This window comes from Budorcas taxicolor, chromosome 12, assembly GCF_023091745.1.
Source record: "Budorcas taxicolor isolate Tak-1 chromosome 12, Takin1.1, whole genome shotgun sequence".
NCBI lineage: Eukaryota > Metazoa > Chordata > Mammalia > Artiodactyla > Bovidae > Budorcas > Budorcas taxicolor.
This window is the reverse complement of record NC_068921.1, coordinates 22,730,671-22,749,952: the sequence shown is the minus strand read 5'-3', so window position 1 is coordinate 22,749,952 and position 19,282 is coordinate 22,730,671. Positions and strand designations below refer to the sequence as shown.

The 19,282-nt window shown below is 44.1% G+C and overlaps 1 protein-coding gene and 1 long non-coding RNA gene across 2 annotated transcripts in view; both read left to right on the top strand.

Moving 5' to 3' along the window:
• The window catches only part of COG6 (component of oligomeric golgi complex 6), a 92,515-nt gene extending 86,465 nt beyond the window's left edge, over window positions 1–6,050 (top strand). Inside the window, exon 19 of the mRNA XM_052650085.1 lies at window positions 5,977–6,050. Within this exon, the coding sequence (XP_052506045.1) occupies window positions 5,977–6,010 (34 nt within the window). The 3' untranslated portion in view covers window positions 6,011–6,050. The remainder of the gene's footprint in view (window positions 1–5,976) is intronic.
• A 463-nt stretch (window positions 6,051–6,513) lies between these two features.
• Window positions 6,514–14,839, top strand: LOC128057826 (uncharacterized). The gene is made up of 4 exons (XR_008200337.1): window positions 6,514–6,596; window positions 6,865–6,935; window positions 7,744–7,816; window positions 14,078–14,839. It is a non-coding gene; the product is annotated as an uncharacterized LOC128057826 (long non-coding RNA).
• Window positions 14,840–19,282: the final 4,443 nt, after the last annotated feature.

The following is a 19,282-nucleotide window of genomic DNA, read 5'->3' as shown; positions in this document are numbered from 1 at the left end:
CTTTGCGCACCGTCTCAGTGGTGAGCAAGATCAGCCAGGTGCGTTTGTCCCGGAGGCATCCAGATGGAGGCAGAATGTGCGGGGAGGCTCAGCCTTCCCCCAGGTCTCCCCAGTCCTACTGTAGTGCTGGAACAGGGTTGCCGCTGCGAACCGTGACTGGACCCTGGAGCAGGGAGTGGAGGAATAGCATTGGTCCAGAGCCCTTGGTTTCGGCAGGCCAGTCCTGACTTTAGCCCTGACTTAGGGTGCTACCTTGGGGGAGTCACTGTGATTTCACTGACCCTTACCTTCCTTCCAGACAAGGTTCCTGCGCTCAGGGAGCTTGTCGTCTTTACTTCCTCAGCTCTCCCTTGTTTGAGGGCAAGAGCTGGGCCTTAGTTTGTGTTCTTTGCAGGGAGACCTGCCCCTGAACTGAGTTGGTCGCTGAACATCAGAGGCGTTCCAATAAACACCTGAAATAGACTTTCCTAAAGTTACTCCCCGGCCCTGTGGGCTCGCATCATTTACCATCTATTTCCTGGCTCAGGGACCCTTCCCAGACTCCCCTTCCTGGCCTGAGAGCTCAGTTCTTGACCACTTATGGATGGTTCCAGTAGGCAAGCACTTGACCCCATTTACACTCTCTTTTGAAAACTGAAAAACATCCCTCTGGCAATTACCTTGGGCTCTCTTGTTCCTGCTGAGGAACTGAAGGGTTTTCCAGAGCATCCATCTTCTAGCCAGAGGTCCTAGTCTCAGACCAGCAACCAGCTGATAGAGACCCACACTCCCGCCACCGTCCTTCTATATGCCTGCCATTTTGAATCACCAGCTTGGGACCGGGCACTTTGTATATTTCACGTCTCACCCTCACATCAACCCCACAAGGCAGACGTCGGTGTTGCTGTTGTTCAATGAGAATCAGGAGGATCTGGGGAGTTGAGAGCTGTTCCCCAGTGGCAGAGCAAGGATCAAAGCCAATTCTGTCCCCTCTCTGCTCTTCTGATCTCTCCAGTCTTCCTCCATACCAGCTACAGTTCAGTTCAGTTCAGTCACTCAGTCGTATCTGACTCTTTGCGACCCCATGAATCGCAGCACGCCAGGCCTCCCTGTCCATCACCATCTCCCGGAGTTCACTCAGACTCATGTCCATCGAGTCCGTGATGCCATCCAGCCATCTCATCCTCGGTCGTACCCTTCTCCTCCTGCACCCAATCCCTCCCAGCATCAGAGTCTTTTCCAATGAGTCAACTCTTCGCATGAGGTGGCCAAAGTACTGGAGCTTCAACTTCAGCATCATTCCTTCCAAAGAAATCCCAGGATTGATCTCCTTCAGCATGGACTGGTTGGATCTCCTTGCTGTCCAAGGGACTCCCAAGAGTCTTCTCCAACACCACAGTTCAAAAGCATCAATTCTTCGGCGCTCAGCCTTCTTCACAGTCCAACTCTCACATCCATACATGACCACAGGAAAAACCATAGCCTTGGCTAGACGGACCTTAGTCGGCAAAGTAGTGTCTCTGCTTTTGAATATGCTACCTAGGTTGATCATAACTTTTCTTCCAAGGAGTAAGTGTCTTTTGATTTCATGGCTGCACTCACCATCTGCAGTGATTTTGAGCCCAAAAAAATAAAGTCAGCCACTGTTTCCACTGTTTCCCCATCTATTTCCCATGAAGTGATGGAACCAGATGCCATGATCTTCATTTTCTGAATGTTGAGCTTTAAGCCAACTTTTTCACTCTCCTCTTTCACTTTCATCAAGAGGCTTTTTAGCTCCTCTTCACTTTCTGCCATAAGGGTGGTGTCATCTGCATACCTGAGGTTATTGATATTTCTCCCGGCAATCTGGATTCCAGCTTGTGTTTCTTCCAGTCCAGCGTTTCTCATGATGTACTCTGCATAGAAGTTAAATAAGCAGGGTGACAATATACAGCCTTGACCTACTCCTTTTCCTATTTGGAACCAGTCTGTTGTTCCATGTCCAGTTCTAACTGCTGCTTCCTGACCTGCATACAGATTTCTCAAGAGGCAGGTCAGGTGGTCTGGTATTCCCATGTCTTTCAGAATTTTCCACAGTTTCTTGTGATCCACACAGTCAAAGGCTTTGGCAAAGTCAATAAAGCAGAAATAGATGTTTTTCTGGAACTCTCTTGCTTTCTCCATGATCCAGCAGATGTTGGCAATTTGATCTCTGGTTCCTCTGCCTTTTCTAAATCTGGCTTGAACATCAGGGAGTTCACAGTTCATGTATTGCTGAAGCCTTGCTTGGAGAATTTTGAGCATTACTTTACTAGCGTGTGAGATGAGTGCAATTGTGCAGTAGTATGAGCATTCTTTTGCATTGCCTTTCTTTGGAATTGGAATGACAACTGACCTTTTCTAGTCCTGTGGCCACTGCTGAGTTTTCCAAATTTGCGGGCATGTTGAGTGCAGCACTTTCACAGCATCATCTTTCAGGATTTGAAACAGCTCAACTGGAATTCCATCACCTCCACTAGCTTTGTTCGTAGTGATGCTTTCTAAGGCCCACTTGACTTCACATTCCAGGATGTCTGGCTCTAGATTAGTGATCACATCATCATGATTATCTAGGTCATGAAGATCTTTTTTGTACAGTTCTTCCGTATATTCTTGCCACCTCTTCTTAATATCTTCTGCTTCTGTTAGATCCATACCATTTCTGTCCTTTATCGAGCACATCTTTGCATGCAATGTTCCCTTGGTATCTCTAATTCTGTTGAAGAGATCTCTGGTCTTTCCCATTCTGTTGTTTTCCTCTATTTCTTTGCATTGATCGCTGAAGAAGGCCTTCTTATCTCTTCTTGCTAGTCTTTGGAGCTCTACATTCAGATGCTTATATCTTTCCTTTTCTCCTTTGCTTTTCGCCTCTCTTCTTCTCACAGCTATTTGTAAGGCCTCCCCAGACAGCCATTTTGATTTTTTGCATTTCTTTTCCATGGGGATGGTCTTGATCCCTGTCTCCTGTACAATGTCATGAACGTCATTCCATAGTTCATCAGGCACTCTATCTATCAGATCTAGGCCCTTAAATCTATTTCTCACTTCCACTGTATAATCATAAGGGATTTGATTTAGGTCATACCTGAATGGTCTAGTGGTTTTCCCTACTTTCTTCAGTTTGAGTCTGAATTTGGTAATAAGGAGTTCATGATCTGAGGCACAGTCAGCTCCTGGTCTTGTTTTTGTTGACTGTATAGAGCTTCTCCATCTTTGGCTGCAAGGAATATCATCAAGCTGATTTTGGTGTTGACCATCTGGTGATGTCCATGTGTAGAGTCTTCTCTTGTGTTGTTGGAAGAGGGTGTTTGCTATGACCAGTGCATTCTCTTGGCATGCCAGCTACAGGAAGGGAAAAATAGCAGATCAGTCTCTAAGGAGATCAAAGGAAAGAGACTGGCCTTCTGAGAGAGCAGCTCATTTGGGAAGAGGGTTGAAGCAGTGGTGAGTGCTGTCCAAGTGGACAAGTGGACTTCCCTGGCTGTTGGGTGGTAGGACACTTCGTGAGCTCTGTATCTCCAAACAGTGAGAACCCTGAGCACTGGAGGTTGCTTGTGAGGCTTCTGACAGACGAGTTTTTATGCCATTTGCACATTTTCCCGCTGACTACCAAAGAGGCCGGGACACCATGATTTTCAATAAACAGAAGCTGATTATCTGTTTCTATATCAGCTTTGATCAGAACAGGTGGAAAAGAAAACACAAGCTCTGAACTGAAAATGGTCTGATTTTGGATTGGCGATCTAATTTTAGATTTACCAATCCAGTCAGTCAGTGAAGAGTCAGGCTATTATCTCTGGTCGAGAGTAGAGTAGTTACGGGAATATAGGAATTCTGCCCCAGCCCAAGTTCAACCAGGACACTGTTAAGGCTGGCAGTTTTGCAGAACTAGGTACTTCCTTTCCTAGGACTTGAATCCCATCCACCTAATAGTCAGCTGCTTATTATTTAAACGTAAATGTGTTCCATATAATAAGAAATGCGGTGATAACTTGTGTAACCAAGCACTCTCTGCTGCTGCCACTGGTGGCTCTGTGATTTGCCTTTTCATACTGTTCATGGGGTTCTCATGGCAAGAATGCTGAAAGGCAAAGGAGAACCAGGCCTTGGGCATCCCTGGTGGCTCAGAAGGTAAAGCATCTGCCTGCAATGTGGGAGACCCAAGTTCGATCCCTGGGTGGGGAAGATCCCCTGGAGGAGGGCATGGCAACCCACTCTAGTATTCTTGCCTGGAGAATCCCCAAGGACCGACGAGTCTGGCGGGCTGTAGTCCATGGGGTCACAGTCAGACGTGAGTGAGCAACTAAGCACAGCACAGCTTGTGTAAAACCTGGCATGCTGTACTCTAATCTGTCCAGGTGGAAACAGAAATTATGAATCTACTGACATTTTTTGGTTCGCTCCATGATATCTAACTGTTGGCTGAAATGAACCTAAAAACTAATCATGAAAAGGAACTCGAAGGTTGTAAGGAGTTGGGTAGATTAGTGTAAAATGACTAGGTGAAAATCCACGTGTGTGTGGTGTGTGCTGAATGAACAGACCCTAAAGTGGTCCCCCCACGTTCACGGCAGGGGGGTTGTCTAACTGCAGGAAAGGGCCCAGCCGACTGCTTACCTCAGTGTGCTAACTGGAGGCAGGCTTGTGTTAACAAGCCCAGGCAGGCTATCCATAGGGTGCTCACCAATACACCCCAAGTTCATACCTGCCAAAGGAAACCTTAGTCTCAGCGTTCAATGTCTTCTGTATTCTTTACTTTTCCCCAAACTTCGTATAATTTTAAAGCTTTATAAATGTAATGCCCATTTTAAGACTCCTTTCTCCTATAAGGTTTCGAAAAAAATCTGAGAACTATATTTAGTGTTTTGTACAACTTTCGTTATTCTCAAAAGCTCTTCTATTTGATCTGTGGATTTAGGTGGCAAAGAATTTCTTTCTTATAAATTTTTATACTGGTCCTGTCAATCTGCTTCTTTATAAGTATTTTTTATCAGTGGTTTGGGGCCAACTTTTTAAAAATATTTTTACATCTAGAAAGTTTACGAAGAGGCAAAATTCGCATTTTCACGTTATTGAGAAATCCTTGTTGTTATATTCAGGAAATTCCAAGGAATGAGATTGGTACCAAATTCATTGGTAATGATGACATAAAGTAGGAATTATGGAAACACAAAGCCACAGTGATGACACTGGAATAGCAATGAAATATCAACACTTATCCAATAAATGTTTTTTAAAAAATAAAGCAAATATCAGCACTTAGACTGGGGAACAGGCACCTCCATTGCTTTCCCAGTCCCCAAGGAAGGTCTGCTTTTACTGAGAGGTTGCAAGGGTAAGGATGGGGCAGCGTCCCCAGAACTCGGGCCTCAGGATCCCATCCTCCCTCTGTCTCCCGTTACCTAAGGCAGGTTACCCTGGGACAGTCACGCCACCTTCTAGTGCTTCGTATTCCTCACTGGTGAGATGGGGATAATAGTTTTGTGACTCAAACTAAAACACATAAAAAGTGTAGGATAACACAGCGCACAAAATAAGCATTCACAGGATGATGTTTTTCAGTCGCTAAATATCTGACTCTTTGTGACCCCCATGAACTGCACGCCAGGCTTCCCTGTCCTTTACCATCTCCCGGATCTTGCTCAAAGTCATGTCCGTTGAGTCAGTGATGCCACCCAATCATCTCTCAGCCCCTGTTGACCCCTTCTCTTCTCGCCCTCAGTCTTTCCCAGCATCAGGGTCTTTTCCAGTGACTCGGCTCTTCGCATCAGGTGGCCAAAGTATCGGACCTTCAGCTTCAGCAGCAGTCCTTCCAATGAATATTCAGGGTTTATTTCCTTTAGGATGGACTGGTTTGATCACAAGATGTTAGCTGTTCTTATTTTCATTACAGTTATATTGCTGAAATTTGGATTGAAGGAAAAGAAAAAAAAAGTGCATCCTCAATGATCTCTACCCCTTTCATCCTTGGTATAGCAGACAAAGTTCTAGAGAAAGAGTGAAGACATGAGGTGGATGAACGTAGAACCTATTATGCAGAGTGAAGAAAGTCAGAAAGAGAAAGATAAGTATCGTATTCTAACACATATATATGAAATCTAGAAAAATGGTCCTGAAGAATTTACTTACAGGGCAGCGATGGAGAAACAGACGTAGAGAATAGGCTTATGGACATGGGGAGAGGGGAGGGGAGGGTGAGATGCATGGAAAGTGTAACATGGAAACTTACATTACCATATGTAAAACAGGTAGCCAACGGGAATTTGCTGTGTGGCTCAGGAAACTCAAACAGGGGCTCTGTATCAACCTAGAGGGGTGGGATGGGGCGGGAGATAGGAGGGAGGTTCAGAAGGGCGGGGATGTATGTATACCTATGGCTGATTCATGTTGAGGCTTGACAGAAAACAACCAAATTCTGTAAAGCAATTATCCTTCAATAAAAATTAATTAATTAAATAAAAGAGCTATGATATCTGGATTCCTGGCTTTAACTCTCTCTGGCTTTGTACCTTCAGGGACTTGGTTTCCTCAGCTAAAATGAGAGGGTTGTCCTGGAGACCCTGAACGCTTCACCTCTAACATCAAAGAGTGCTCGTGTGAGTCAAAAAAACCCGAAGAACTTTTTTTTTTAATGTAGTGTTACATCTTAATTCATCAGAAGAAAATCCAGGTGCCAGTTAAAGTGAGAGATGGAAATATTCTAAAACCATCTTTTCAGAGATATTTCTGAAAGATATTTTTAAGCCAAAATTTTGATCAACAAAGAGTTGGGAAAATATGACTGTATTTGAAAAGCTAAAGAAAACAACTGCAGGAGAATAGTAATATCAGCTCTTTTATTCTAGTGTCTGTCTTTGTTTCTAGGAACCATTAAATGAAACAAAGAAGCAGAGGAAGGAGGAGGCAGTAAGGGAGCAAGAGAAATAAAGTACAATGTGAGTGTCATATGCGGTTGTTATTTTAAGAAAATGTATTTCTGACCAATTTATTCAAAGAATAAATCAGCAAACCGTAGCAATGTGCCCCAAGATTTTTTTCCCCCAATACAGACCTAATCAAAATAATCAAGTAGTGTCAAAGAAAGTTTCCAGTAAAATGACGGTCTCTATCATTTCCAATGTTATTGTTCAGTTATTAGCCATGGTGGAGTCGCACAGTCCCCTTGCCTGGTAATCTTAGCTGAGTAAATATTAATGCTATGCATTTTCCCCTTGGAAAAATGAAGGCCAACAATGGGAAAAGATGTCACAAATGTTTTGCAGCTTTATTATAAATATTTTATGAATGAATCAGAGAAATTAGGTGAAAAAGCCCACGAACTCTTGCCAGTACCCTGATGTGTACTGCTGTATACTTTTAAGTGGTTTGTCTGATCTCATTTTTAGTGACTCAGGTTATAGGGGATTTGGCACTTCCCTTAAAGCCACTTTCCAAGCGGAGACTATCTCACCTGCTAGGAAAGTTTGACAAATTCCCCTTGCTTTGTTTGATTTTCTCATTAATCTCGTTGATTTTCTCGTTAATCTCGTTTGATTTAGGCTATTTAACTGCATATCTTTAGTGTCTTTAGATTCTTCATTGTTTTCTGTTTCTTTCCTTTTTAAAAAATTTAGTTTTCGTTGGAAGATAATGATAATATGGTGTTAGTTTCTGCCTTACATCAACATGAATCAGCCGTAGTATACCTATACCCCCTTCCTCTTGAACCTCCCCCTCACCTCTCACCCCATCCCATCCCGCTAGGTTGTCGCAGAGCACCAGATTCGAGCTCCCAGCATCATACAGCAAACTCCCACTGCCGTTTATTTCATATATGGTAAGGTACCTGTTTCAGTGTTATTTTTTCAATTTGTCTCTTCCTCTCCTTCCCCCACTGTGTGCACAAGTCAGTTCTCTATGTCTGCACCTCCATTGCTCCCTGCAAATAAGTTCATCAGTACCAACTTTCTGGATTCTATATATATGCATTTATATACGGTATTTGTTTTTCTGTCTCACTTCACTCTATAATAGGCTCTATGTTCATCCACCTCATTAGAACTGACTCAAATGTTCCTTTTTATGGTTGAGTAATATTCCATTTTCTTTTCTTTTCATTTAGCGTTTTTCTCTTCACTTTTTGCCTGGAAGAAAGCAAACAATTTTTTTTTTTGTTTGTTTGTGGATATATGAGCAGTAGCCATTGGTTTCATTCCACAAATTAACAACAGCAATGACAACATGAATTAGTCACTTACTATGTCAGGTGTTGTCTTAAATACTTTGTACTCATTGTCCCATTTGTTAAGCACCTACTATTTGCCAGATACCAGAAATGCAATGTTAAATATGATCCTGCAGCTTTTGACTAAGAGCTTATAACGTCCTGGAGGGGACAAGCATTCAGGCAGGTACTGTCCGCACAGCATACCCCATACGTGGGGCTGTCTTCAGGCTACTGTTGGAGAGTGGAGGGTAAGTGTTCACTCCAGCAGTGAAGAGAAACGCCTGAGGGAAGGGGTCAGGTGGAGTGAGGGATGATATCCCAGGTGAGACGAATCCCAGGCCCTGTCCTCAAAGAGTCAGAAAGGGTGTGTGGAGTCAGAAATTGCATAGAATTCAATGATATTAAGTTGAAAAATCAGGAGGATTGTTGGGAGGTAAGCTAGGCCAGGGTCAGACTAGAAAACTCTGTATTACCTGGCAGAAAACTTGGAATTTGTTCTCGATTTTAAGCAGAGGAGCGTCACGGCTGCTGAGTGGAAAAACATCTACGGAGGCAGAGCTGCCGTGCGTGCGGCAGTCTGCCCTGGTGAGCCATAGTGAGTGTTGGGATTCCGGGGCCAGGGTAGCTGTTCTTTTTGCCTTTCCCTTCTGTCTCTGGTCCCCATACATGGGCCTCTGGATAGGCTGCCTGGGAGTCCTGAAGCCAGTGATGACTGGCTTTCCCCAGAGTGAGCGACCCAAAAGAGAGCTGGGAGAAGGGGCAATGTCGTTATCCTCACTTAGGAAGCATATTTCCTCACTTACACCACATTCTACTCATTAGAATGGAGTCTCTAAGTCTGATTCAAATCAAGGGAGGAGGAGAATTATACACCACTTCCCTGGTGGCTCAGATGGTAAAGAATCCAACTGCAATTCAGGAGACCCAGTTTGAGTCCCTGGGTTGGGAAGATTCCCTGCAGAAGGGAATGGCTACCCCCTCCGGTATTCTTGCCTGGAAAATCCCAAGGTCAGAGAAGCCTGGCGGGCTACAGTCCATGCGGCTGCAAAGAGTCAGACATGACTGAGTGACTAACACTATTTGAAAAGAGACTTTCAAAGAATTGTGCCCATATTTTTACACCATCACACTGTGTAACCTTGAGCAATTTATTTCTTTATTTTTAAGATTTTTCTGATGTGGACCATTTTTAAAAGTCTCTACTGAATTTTTTACACATGGCTTCTGTTTTATGTTTTGGGTTTTTTTGGCCCTGAGGCATGTGGGATCCCTGATCAAGGATGGAACCTGCACCCGCTGTGTTAGAAGGCAAAGTCTAACCACCAGACAACCAGGGAATTCCCCAGGCAATTTATTTAAAATCTCTGAGCTCCAGTTTCTTCATCAGTAAAATAAGAATGATATTAGTATCTGCCCTGTAGAGCTGTAAGAATAAAATGAATTAACGGGAAGACCTGGAAACAGTCCAGGATATATGATAAGTGCTCAATAAGTATTAGCAGCTGTCATGCTGATTGCTAACTGTATTCCAGACCTCTAGCCTGTGATGGAGCTAATCTGGAGGCAAGAGCAATGTACGCTGCCACCAGTGATGGGTTCCCCTTAAACTGGTCCTTCTTCCTAACCAGAGTTATCTCCACACCCTCCAGTTGGGCTTTGACAAATGTAGATGCTGTTCTTACCTAGGCTGGGGACCCAGGATAGGCAGTATGCTTTCTTCTTTGTTATAAAGACTTATTCTTTTCTCACCAGAGGAAATGAGTCTAGAAAGGTGCCAGCCAGATTATGTGACTTCTCAGGTTCAAAGGCACCTAACAGTCCTGCTGAAATCAGAGGTATAAATCTCAGCTGAGCCGTGAGGAGCCACCCAAGAACCCTTGAATAGATCCTTTCAGATTCTTAGGGTGGCTTCATTGAAGAAGGACTCCTCCACAGCTCTGTCCTGAAGTCACCTCAGAAAGCTGTGTCTCTGACTTCATAAGAAAGGGACCCAGGGCGGGAAATCGCTGCAGTTTCACCCACCTCAGTTCCTGAGAACTGAGCTACTAGGAAAAAAGTATTGTGGGAATGTTTGAGAACCTGGCTTCCAAATAGTCCTTAGAGATATCCTAGATCAAATCAAATTAGTAACATTTACTGGGTATCTAGTATGAGCAAGTCATGGTATTTTCCAACCTGGAGGCAACTTTCTGATGGCCAAAGAATAAGTAGCATTTTAACCTGTGTATGATCTTACTGAGATTCACTGCCATTTGCGACGGTCAAAATTCACAGTGATATTCCAAGAACGTGTGTCAGGAAGTTTAATAAGGAAAAAGTTTTGAGCTTTTTACTTACAAATGCACTGTTCACACTAGAAACCCAGATCGCTCCCTACTAATCCCAGGGATAGCCCTCAGACCATGAAGGCTGCCTGCAAAAGGAGAGAAGAAATTTGATAGTGTGTGCAAATAGCTCAAGTGTTAGTTGCTCAGTCAGGTCCAACTCTGCAACCCCATGGACTGTAGCCCACCAGTTTCCTCTGTCCATGGAATTTTCCAGGCAAGAATACTTCTCCAGGGGATCTTAATGACCCAGGGATCAAACCCGGGTCTCCTGCTTTATAGGTGGATTCTTTACCGTTTGATTTCCCAGGTGGTGCTAGTAGTAAAAACAGAACAAAACAAAAACCCACCTCCCAATTCAGAAGACCTAAGAGATACAGGTTCCATCCCTGGGTTGGGAAGATCCCCTGGAGGAGGGCATGGCAACCCACTCCAGTGTTCTTGCCTGGAGAATCCCATGGACAGAAGAGCTTGGCGGGCTACAGTCCATGGGGTCACAAACAGTCAGACACGACTGAAGAGACTTAGCCCACAGATAGCCCAAGTTCTGACAACTAACCAAATTAAAGTGAAAAGCTCAGAACTTTCCTTTCAATATATAAGGCAGCATAATGACTTGCTCCAGGTAAGACGAGACCACCAAGAAGCAGAAAAGTCACCCTCAGGCATGCATGTCTGCTGGCTGACCCTCCCCTGAAAGAAACGTCCCTTCCATTCAAAGGCAGTATGTGGGGTGAAGTAGTTTACAGATTTTAATGCCACAAATGAAAATTATTATTTCTGGTCAGATAGTCTAGTAATATAGTTTCTCAAAGTATTTCACTTTCAGCTAATTTAATAGAAGACTCAGCTTCAGGGTCAGTATTTGGATATTTTATATACGCTATTACTTAAGGAGATCTGAAGCTATTTGGACATAGAATATTATGATCAAGTTCAAGCACAGAATTTTCAGGCAAAATTTACCTTTTGGTTTTTTCATTTTTAAAAATTTTTATCAGCGTATAGCTGCTTTATGACGTTGTGTTAGTTTCTACTGTATAGTAAAGTGGATCAGCTATACATATGCATATATCCCCTCTGTTTCGGATTCCCTTCCCATTTAGGTCACCACAGAGCACTGAGGAGAGTCCCCTCTGCTATACAGTAGTTTCTCATTGGCTATTTTATCCATCATATCAATAGTGTACACATAACCTGTGACTGATTCATGGTGATGTGTGGCAGAAACCAGCACAGTGTTGTAAAGCAATTATCCTCCTATAAAAAATATACACTAGTCCCAATCTCCCAATTCATCCCCCCACCTGCTTTCCCCCTTGGTGTCCATACGTGTGTGCTCTCTCTCTGTCTCTATATCTGTTTTGCATATAAGATCATCTGAGGACCTAGAGACTGTCATATAGAGTGAAGTCTGTGGAAAAGACAAAAACAAATATCATATATTAATGCATATATGCAGGTTCTAGAAAATTTTACATTTTTAAAATGGATGATGAACTACATAATTTCCCCTGGTGTTGATTCCCTCAGAAGAACGCCACACAAGGAACCAGGCAGAGACACAAAAGGAGTCTTTCCCCGGCACAAAAGTCTACACAAGAAAAGGTGGGTGGTTCCCAGCCCCACGCATAGACGCGTGGCTGTGAACCACAACCCCTCTTTTCTTCTTGGAAAATGTTCTCCAATTAGACGAGGACACAAGGTGAACCTCTGCTAACTAAGTAAAAAGTCCGTTACTTTCTGCAACAGTGAATACCATTGAGTTCCAGCAGCCATGCTGAATTCTTTTTCCTGCGAAGGCCCCATTTGGCCTCTAAATCTCTTTCACAACCCCTCCTCCCTTTTCTTAAAAATGTTTCCTATTCACTGTGAGGCTCTCATCCAAGGAAAATAGATCGTGATGAAGGACCTGGGGGCTGGGGACTCTGAGGGAGCTGTTTCAGAGGAGGGTCGATGAGGGCTTGCTCCCTGCAGAATCCATGGATGCTTATTATGGGGCCAGAGGATGCCTTTGGCAAACATCAAATTAGGACCAAGCATTCACCCCCATTCACCAGAATGCGCAAATTCGGTTGCTGGGTTAGAGAAGAGAGGTTTGAAAAAATTAAATTCTTTCTGCTGAAAATGTGAAATGACTTTGTGCCACAGAAGAAAAGTGGTAGCTAATGAGGACTTTTTTTGTAGCAGGAGAAGCAAAGAGGCTGGAAGAGAACTGTTTCATATTTGAGATGCAGTCTGCAATAGCTGAATAACCTTCTTCTTTTGACTCACAGCTTCACACAATGCAGGCTTTCATCACATGAAGAGCCACAGCAGAGAGTTTGGGGCCATTTTCTCTTTTTGTTCCTTTTCTAAGCCCCATCGCTCCCCCAGCCTCCATTCCTGGTTCCCTCCGTCTGGGTTTGAATGGCTGAAGTGTGCCCACAATACGTATGCACTAGACACATTGTTACCTCCCTTTTACCAAAAGCGCCTGGCAGGGTCACTAGCCTCCAGAACCACCCTGCCCCCCTACTGTCTGGCTTAACTCTTTGAGTGACAGATGTCCGAATATATATTTTACAATGATTTTCAAACAAATATTAGAAGCAGACTAACAAACGATTTAAACAAATACATTAAAGCCTAAAAAGAAAACAGATCCTGGCACGTTTTGTTCAGTTTTATAGATTTCCCTTCCACTCTTCCTGGCTCCTGTCTCCTTTCCCCTTGGGTTCTTAAGCTGTGAATTCCTTCTTTCCCAGCTGAATCAGGGGGATGGTTAATTGTTTTTAAGTCTGAGCCTGACAATATCTACAGACTTTGTGGTCACAAAACAAGCAGCCACACATATGTGGTCAAAGGGGAATAAAAAACACCAAAAAACAGGACCCATTACAGAGCAAAGCATAAGAAGAATCAAATGCTTTGTGTTTCTCAAAACCTATTCTTCTCAAGAGGCTGGAGGATTGTCGGAGAGTAATTTTTCAGATTTCTGCTCCCAGCCAAGATGGAATAACAGGCACTGGGTGTACCCTCCTGTCTTAAATGATCCCAAGTCCAAAAACACCATATGGACTAAGAGTTTTGAGACACCGGACCATAGGCAGCTTACAATAATTTAAATCAGATGGAAGTTTATTTTATGTAGAAGTTGTAGTTTGGGTCATAAACACAGGAGTTTCATTTCTGCCTTGGTATGGGTGTAGAATACTGGCCACGCTGACTGTAGTGACCAGCGGGACCTCTACTTGTCCACAGCAGAGAGGAGACCTCCGCACATACTGCATGCCAAGATTCTGCAAGAAGTACACAAGAGAGGGGTTTTCTGAGGACAAACCACATTCTGATTAACTTTCATCAAGACTTAGCTTCATGTAGACAAGGACAGACCTATCCTTGGACATGACCATGAGCTGATCATGTTTGTTTCTTTTTTGGTGGGGTGGGGGTAGTTCTTACTGTGACTTAGAATGCTTGCTCATTCTATAGCAACCAGTATAAAAATCCCTACAGATCATTCTTCTTCAATACTTATTTTGATTTATTTATTTGGCTGTGCCAGGTCTTACTTTCGACATGCAGGATCTTCAGTTGCAGCATGCGGGATCTAGTTCCCCAACCAAGGATTGAACCCGGGCCCCCTGCATCAGGACTGTGGAGTCTTAGCCACTGGAGTGTGTGCTAAGTCACTTCAGTCGTGTCCGACTCTCACTGACCCTATGGACTGTAGCCCGCCAGGCTCCTCTGTCCATGGGATTCTCCAGGCAAGAACACTGGAGTGGGTTTCCATGCCTTCCTCGAGGGGATCTTCCTGACCCAGGGACTGAGCCCATGTCTCCTCTGTCTCCTGCATTGGGTGGGTTCTTTACCACTGCCACCACCTGGGAAGGCCCTAAGCTAGACGCTGGACCACCAGGCAAGTTCCTAAGCTCATAATGTTTGGAGCCCCAGTGGTAGCTGCTGCCTTCTCCCTTTCATAGCCAGGCTGATGATGGCCGTTTTGGGGGCAGCACCCGGACCAGGCTGCTTAGGGAACAAGAGTCCGTCGGTGGCTAGTGGCTTCCTCTCTTTCTTAGAATGGATGGCTAAAGACTTTGGTTTTCCTTGGAGAACGAACATAGAGTTGCCATGGGGAAGGGATAGTTAGGGAGTTTGGGAGGGATATGTACACACTGCTGTATTTAAAATGGATAACCAACAAGGACATATTGTACAGTACATGGAACTCTGTTCAATGTGATGTGGCAGCCTGGATGGGAAGGGAGTTTGGGGAGAATGAATACATGCATATGTATGACTGAATCCCTTCGCTGTTCACCTGAAACGATCACAACATTGTTAATCAGCTATACCCTAATACAAAAATTAAAAGTTCAAAAGGAAAAAAAAAGACTAAGGTTTTCAGTTCTGGCTTTAAAAATAAAGTGCAGTTCGTAAGGGGTGCTGCTGATGTCATTTCTGTTATGGATGATGGTTACAAGTGTGTTCACATGGTGAATTTTTCTCTATGCATAGGTTCATTAAGACATTATAGAAAAAAGCATAGTGGTTCACATTAATTATGTGCTTCTTTTAACTGAACCTGTTTTGATCCAATTGTTAGTTTATTATAGAAGAATGTGTAGTAAACTTGAGTGAAATGGCAGCCCACTCCAGTATTCTTGCCTGGAAAATTCCACAGACAGAGGAGCCTGGCGGGCTACAGTCTGTGGGATCGCAGAGTCAGACGCAACTGAGCACACACGTACACACACTGATTCAATCTCCTGTTCTTACGTGATCCTAGAGGCCTTGCATATTTTCAAATAACAACAAAAAATTCAGTCTCTTCATTCCTGAAGGTGGAGACAAAGCTATACCATTCAATCCTGTGCTCTTTGTTAGGAAACTTACACTTCTCAAACAGAAATAACAATTCTCACTCACAAGAGCATGGCGGCCATCCGGCTAGCAGGGTGGGATTATTTAGAAATTTACTGATGGTCAGCAACATAAAAACCTGGCTTTTTCAATTACTGCACTATTAATATTTATTTGTTTGGGTTTCTTCCTTTAGTTTTCTTTTTTTGTCATTCCTAATGTTATGTGTGAACACAGTATCTTATTTTAAAGTTGTTTTATTTTCTTCTGTGTTTTATGTTAAATTCTTAGAGTCAAGAACTGAGTCTTTTCTGTTTTAAAATGATGGCCATTTATTCACGTAAATTTTACTCATGTTTACACATGTAAACTTTATTCACGTTGGCAGTGTCACTCATGTGCTTCTGAGATTGAACAGGACAACACTTGCCAGTGGCTTTCTGAAACTACAGACCAATTCAAACTAACCCTGAGTGGCCAGATTGTCCATATTATGAAATAACGGTCCCCGATTTGGATTCTGTTTCCACATCAGCAAATGACCCAGGGTCTATCTCAGCTTAATCCCACAACATCTGGACATTGTTTAACTGTTGACCTGGGTCTCCCTCAATTTAGGCATAGCCAACACAACAGTAATACAATTTTCACACACAAGTTCAACTTCTAAGTTTAAAGAGGGGACTTTTTCATGCCTATATTGTCAAAGGGGCTTCCCAAGTGGCACAGTGGTAAAGAATCCACCTGCCAATGCAGGAGTCGCAAGACGTTCAGTCCCTGGGTCAGGAAGATCCCCTGGAGTAAGAAATGGCAACCCGCTCCGATATTCTTGCCTGGAAAATGTCATGGACAGAGGAGCCTGCCAGGCTAAGTCCATGGGGTTGCAAAGAGTCAGACATGACTGAATGACTGAGCATGCGTGGATGGAAGTATGAAGTTACAACCAATCAATGCCAATGTAACATCATCGAGGTGGAAACCAATGTCCAATTTGGAGGGGAATTAAACTAAGTTGGACACGACTGAGCGACTTCACTTGCACTTTTCACTTTCATGCATTGGAGAAGGAAATGGCAACCCACTCCAGTATTCTTGCCTGGAGAATCCCAGAGACAAAGGAGCCTGTTGGGCTGTGCCGTCTACGGGGTCGCATAGAGTTGGACACGACTGAAGCGACTTAGCAGCAGCAGCAAACTAAGAAAACGTTTCCAGATGAAGACAGTCTTCCCATTTACACAATCTAACTAAAGCATGATCAGTGTTTATTGAGCACTTACTGTCTACAAGGTGCCATTCTAAAGGGGAACAGGGAAGGAGACTCCTAAGAAGTGAGTGTCCCTACCCTCCAAGGAGTGGGTTTGTTTCACCCTGCAATTATAAGTTCTGAGAAGGGATATCTGAATGGCATCTACAGTTTTAGTCAGGACCAACTACAATATGCTTTTAGGCTCATAAGCACCGCCTGGCTCAGAAAGGACCTCTTGGCACTGGCTGGTGGCACTGTGGTTGTCTTGCAGCGGCACTGAAGGTGACCTTGACAGATGCATCTGAGTCCCTGCTCTAGTAGTGAGGCTGGAAAGCTAGAAACTGCCTTCAGATTCTAGTAGTAATACCTGGGAATTCTGGGCTGTAATGTAACAGCGTATGTTGCAGGGAGACCGGGGAGTGGAGGTATAATGGCAGGAAGTAATGGGACCAGGTTTCCTGCTTTAGGACCGCGTGAGAAATGTAATATTTTATTATGGATCTCCATAGGTAAATGTACCTTTCCAGGTTGAAAGTGAACTGATCTCTATGATCATTTTCTAGTCACCATTCCAGAGTTTTTTTCCACAGATGCAATCCATATTTCCAATCGACAAATGTCTATTTAAACTCCATCAGAATCAAAAACGATCAGACATATACTCTAAGTATATCCAGAAGCCCTTTGACCATTATCAAATTATTTGATGTGTTAAACATTTAGGGTTCTTAGAAGGGATTTCAGCTAGAAGATGATAACTCCTGCAACATTTCACTTTTCTGACTGTTAACTCATCCTTCATGCTAACTAATTCCTCCAGCTTAGGGATTGAAGCAGCAAGAATGTCCTCAAGTCAAAGCAGGAAAGAGTAGGGGGCTAGTGGACTTGGAGGTTGAAGGATTTTCCGCTTTGCTCAACTTCGAAGGATGAAGGAAATGATATATCAAAGCTGGGAGCGGCCTCAGTGCTGTGGATATAAATACGACGTGATGTATAGGGAAAGGGATGATCCCTAGGAGGTGCCTGGGGTCAAGACAGACCCCAGCAGTGCCTGCTCTGTGTATACATCCCAGGATCAGGAAATCCTGTGCTCTGACGCAGAAAGGGGAGGAACGCGCTGAGATCCCAGGGTGTAGGGAAGACTCCTCACCATTGGAGGAGGGTTAGCAGGCTAGGCAAAGGAAGCTATGTGAACTCAAGGAAGAAGAGAGGAGGAAATCAGTTACCCACAGCAACTAGGCTCACAAGCTGGGCTGAAAGGAGACGTTTTTCCCCTCCAAGATTACAGGAAGCTGATCCGGACCTCTGCAGGCAGCTTGAATGGGCAGAGGAAGAAGTGTGCTTGCAGATAAAGAGGCGGCCGCCACGCTGGCCCTGCCTGTGCAAATTCATCTGACAGGGAGTGAAGGATGGTGCCAGCCCGGAAAAGGGCAGGTGGCTCTGACGACCGTCGGCAGGGAGTGCTGGCAGGAGGCACAGTTGTGAGGTCTGGACAATCTAGGCATCCTATCGCTAGGAAACTGACCACCCCCAGCCCGTAAGTGATACTGCAAGGTTCTGCACAGAGAAAACCGTACTTAGACTTGCCGTTGAAGGGGGCAACTTTGTAGCAATGGAATTTCAGACAAAAGGAACCTGAGACTCATATTTTCAAGAGCCCCCAGGAAGAGCCACTCGGTGATGTCCCTTCTCTTTGGCCCTTCTGAGTTGAGGTCTCCAGTTTCTGGAAGTGACCCTGGATTTTATCCACAGCAGCGCTGTGAGTTAGTTCATTGTGAGGCTCAAGCAAAACTTTAACTTGTTGAATGACCAGTCGATTCCTGTCACCCCTCTGAGAGTCTAGCATACATGTGAATAGAAAGAGCACAGACCACACAGCCTCCTATTCACAATTCAGCGACTGTACCTTCTCAAGACGCTATTTCATCTGAAATACTAAAAGCGACTGAGAGACAATATTATTAATCAGGTTATGAGCCCTTGGAGATTGCTTACTGGAAAGTATTTTGAGAAATTTACAGATGGGAAATGGAAGGCACCACACATCTGCTGGTTCTCTGCCCAATTTTTTTTTCAAGGGTAGGAAATGTCTCTTTTCACTGTAAGATTGGCTCACCACGCTCTGAACTGTAGCGAGTGGATGGGTCAAGGGTCAGGGGAGTGCAGTGAACAAGAGGGCGTGGTGGTTCCTGCACAAAGGGCCAGCTCCAGGCAAGCGCGTCAAGCTTGATTCCAGCAAAATGCCTTTGTATTGCCTTCCAAGAAGATGGGGTTAATTAGGTAGGAAAGCGTAGGAGGAAACTGATGTTAGTGGAACATTTAACTGGATGCTTTAACATTCAGCTGGATTCTGTATAAGATGGAGTGTGTGCGTCTGTATTGAATTGTCACAACAACCCTATGAAATGAGAATTAGTAGCCTTCTTGCCTAGAGAATCCCAGGGATGCGGGAGCCTGGTGGGCTGCCGTCTATGGGGTCGCACAGAGTCAGACACGACTGAAGCGACTTAGCAGCAGCAGCAGCAGCAGCAGCAGCCTTGTTTTACAGATGAGGAAACCAACTCAAATTAAGTAAACTTGCCTGGTGGCACAGAATTACTAAAAGACATAGAAAAGTTTAAAACAAATATCTGACAATGACTTCTATGCTTTTGCAGTTTT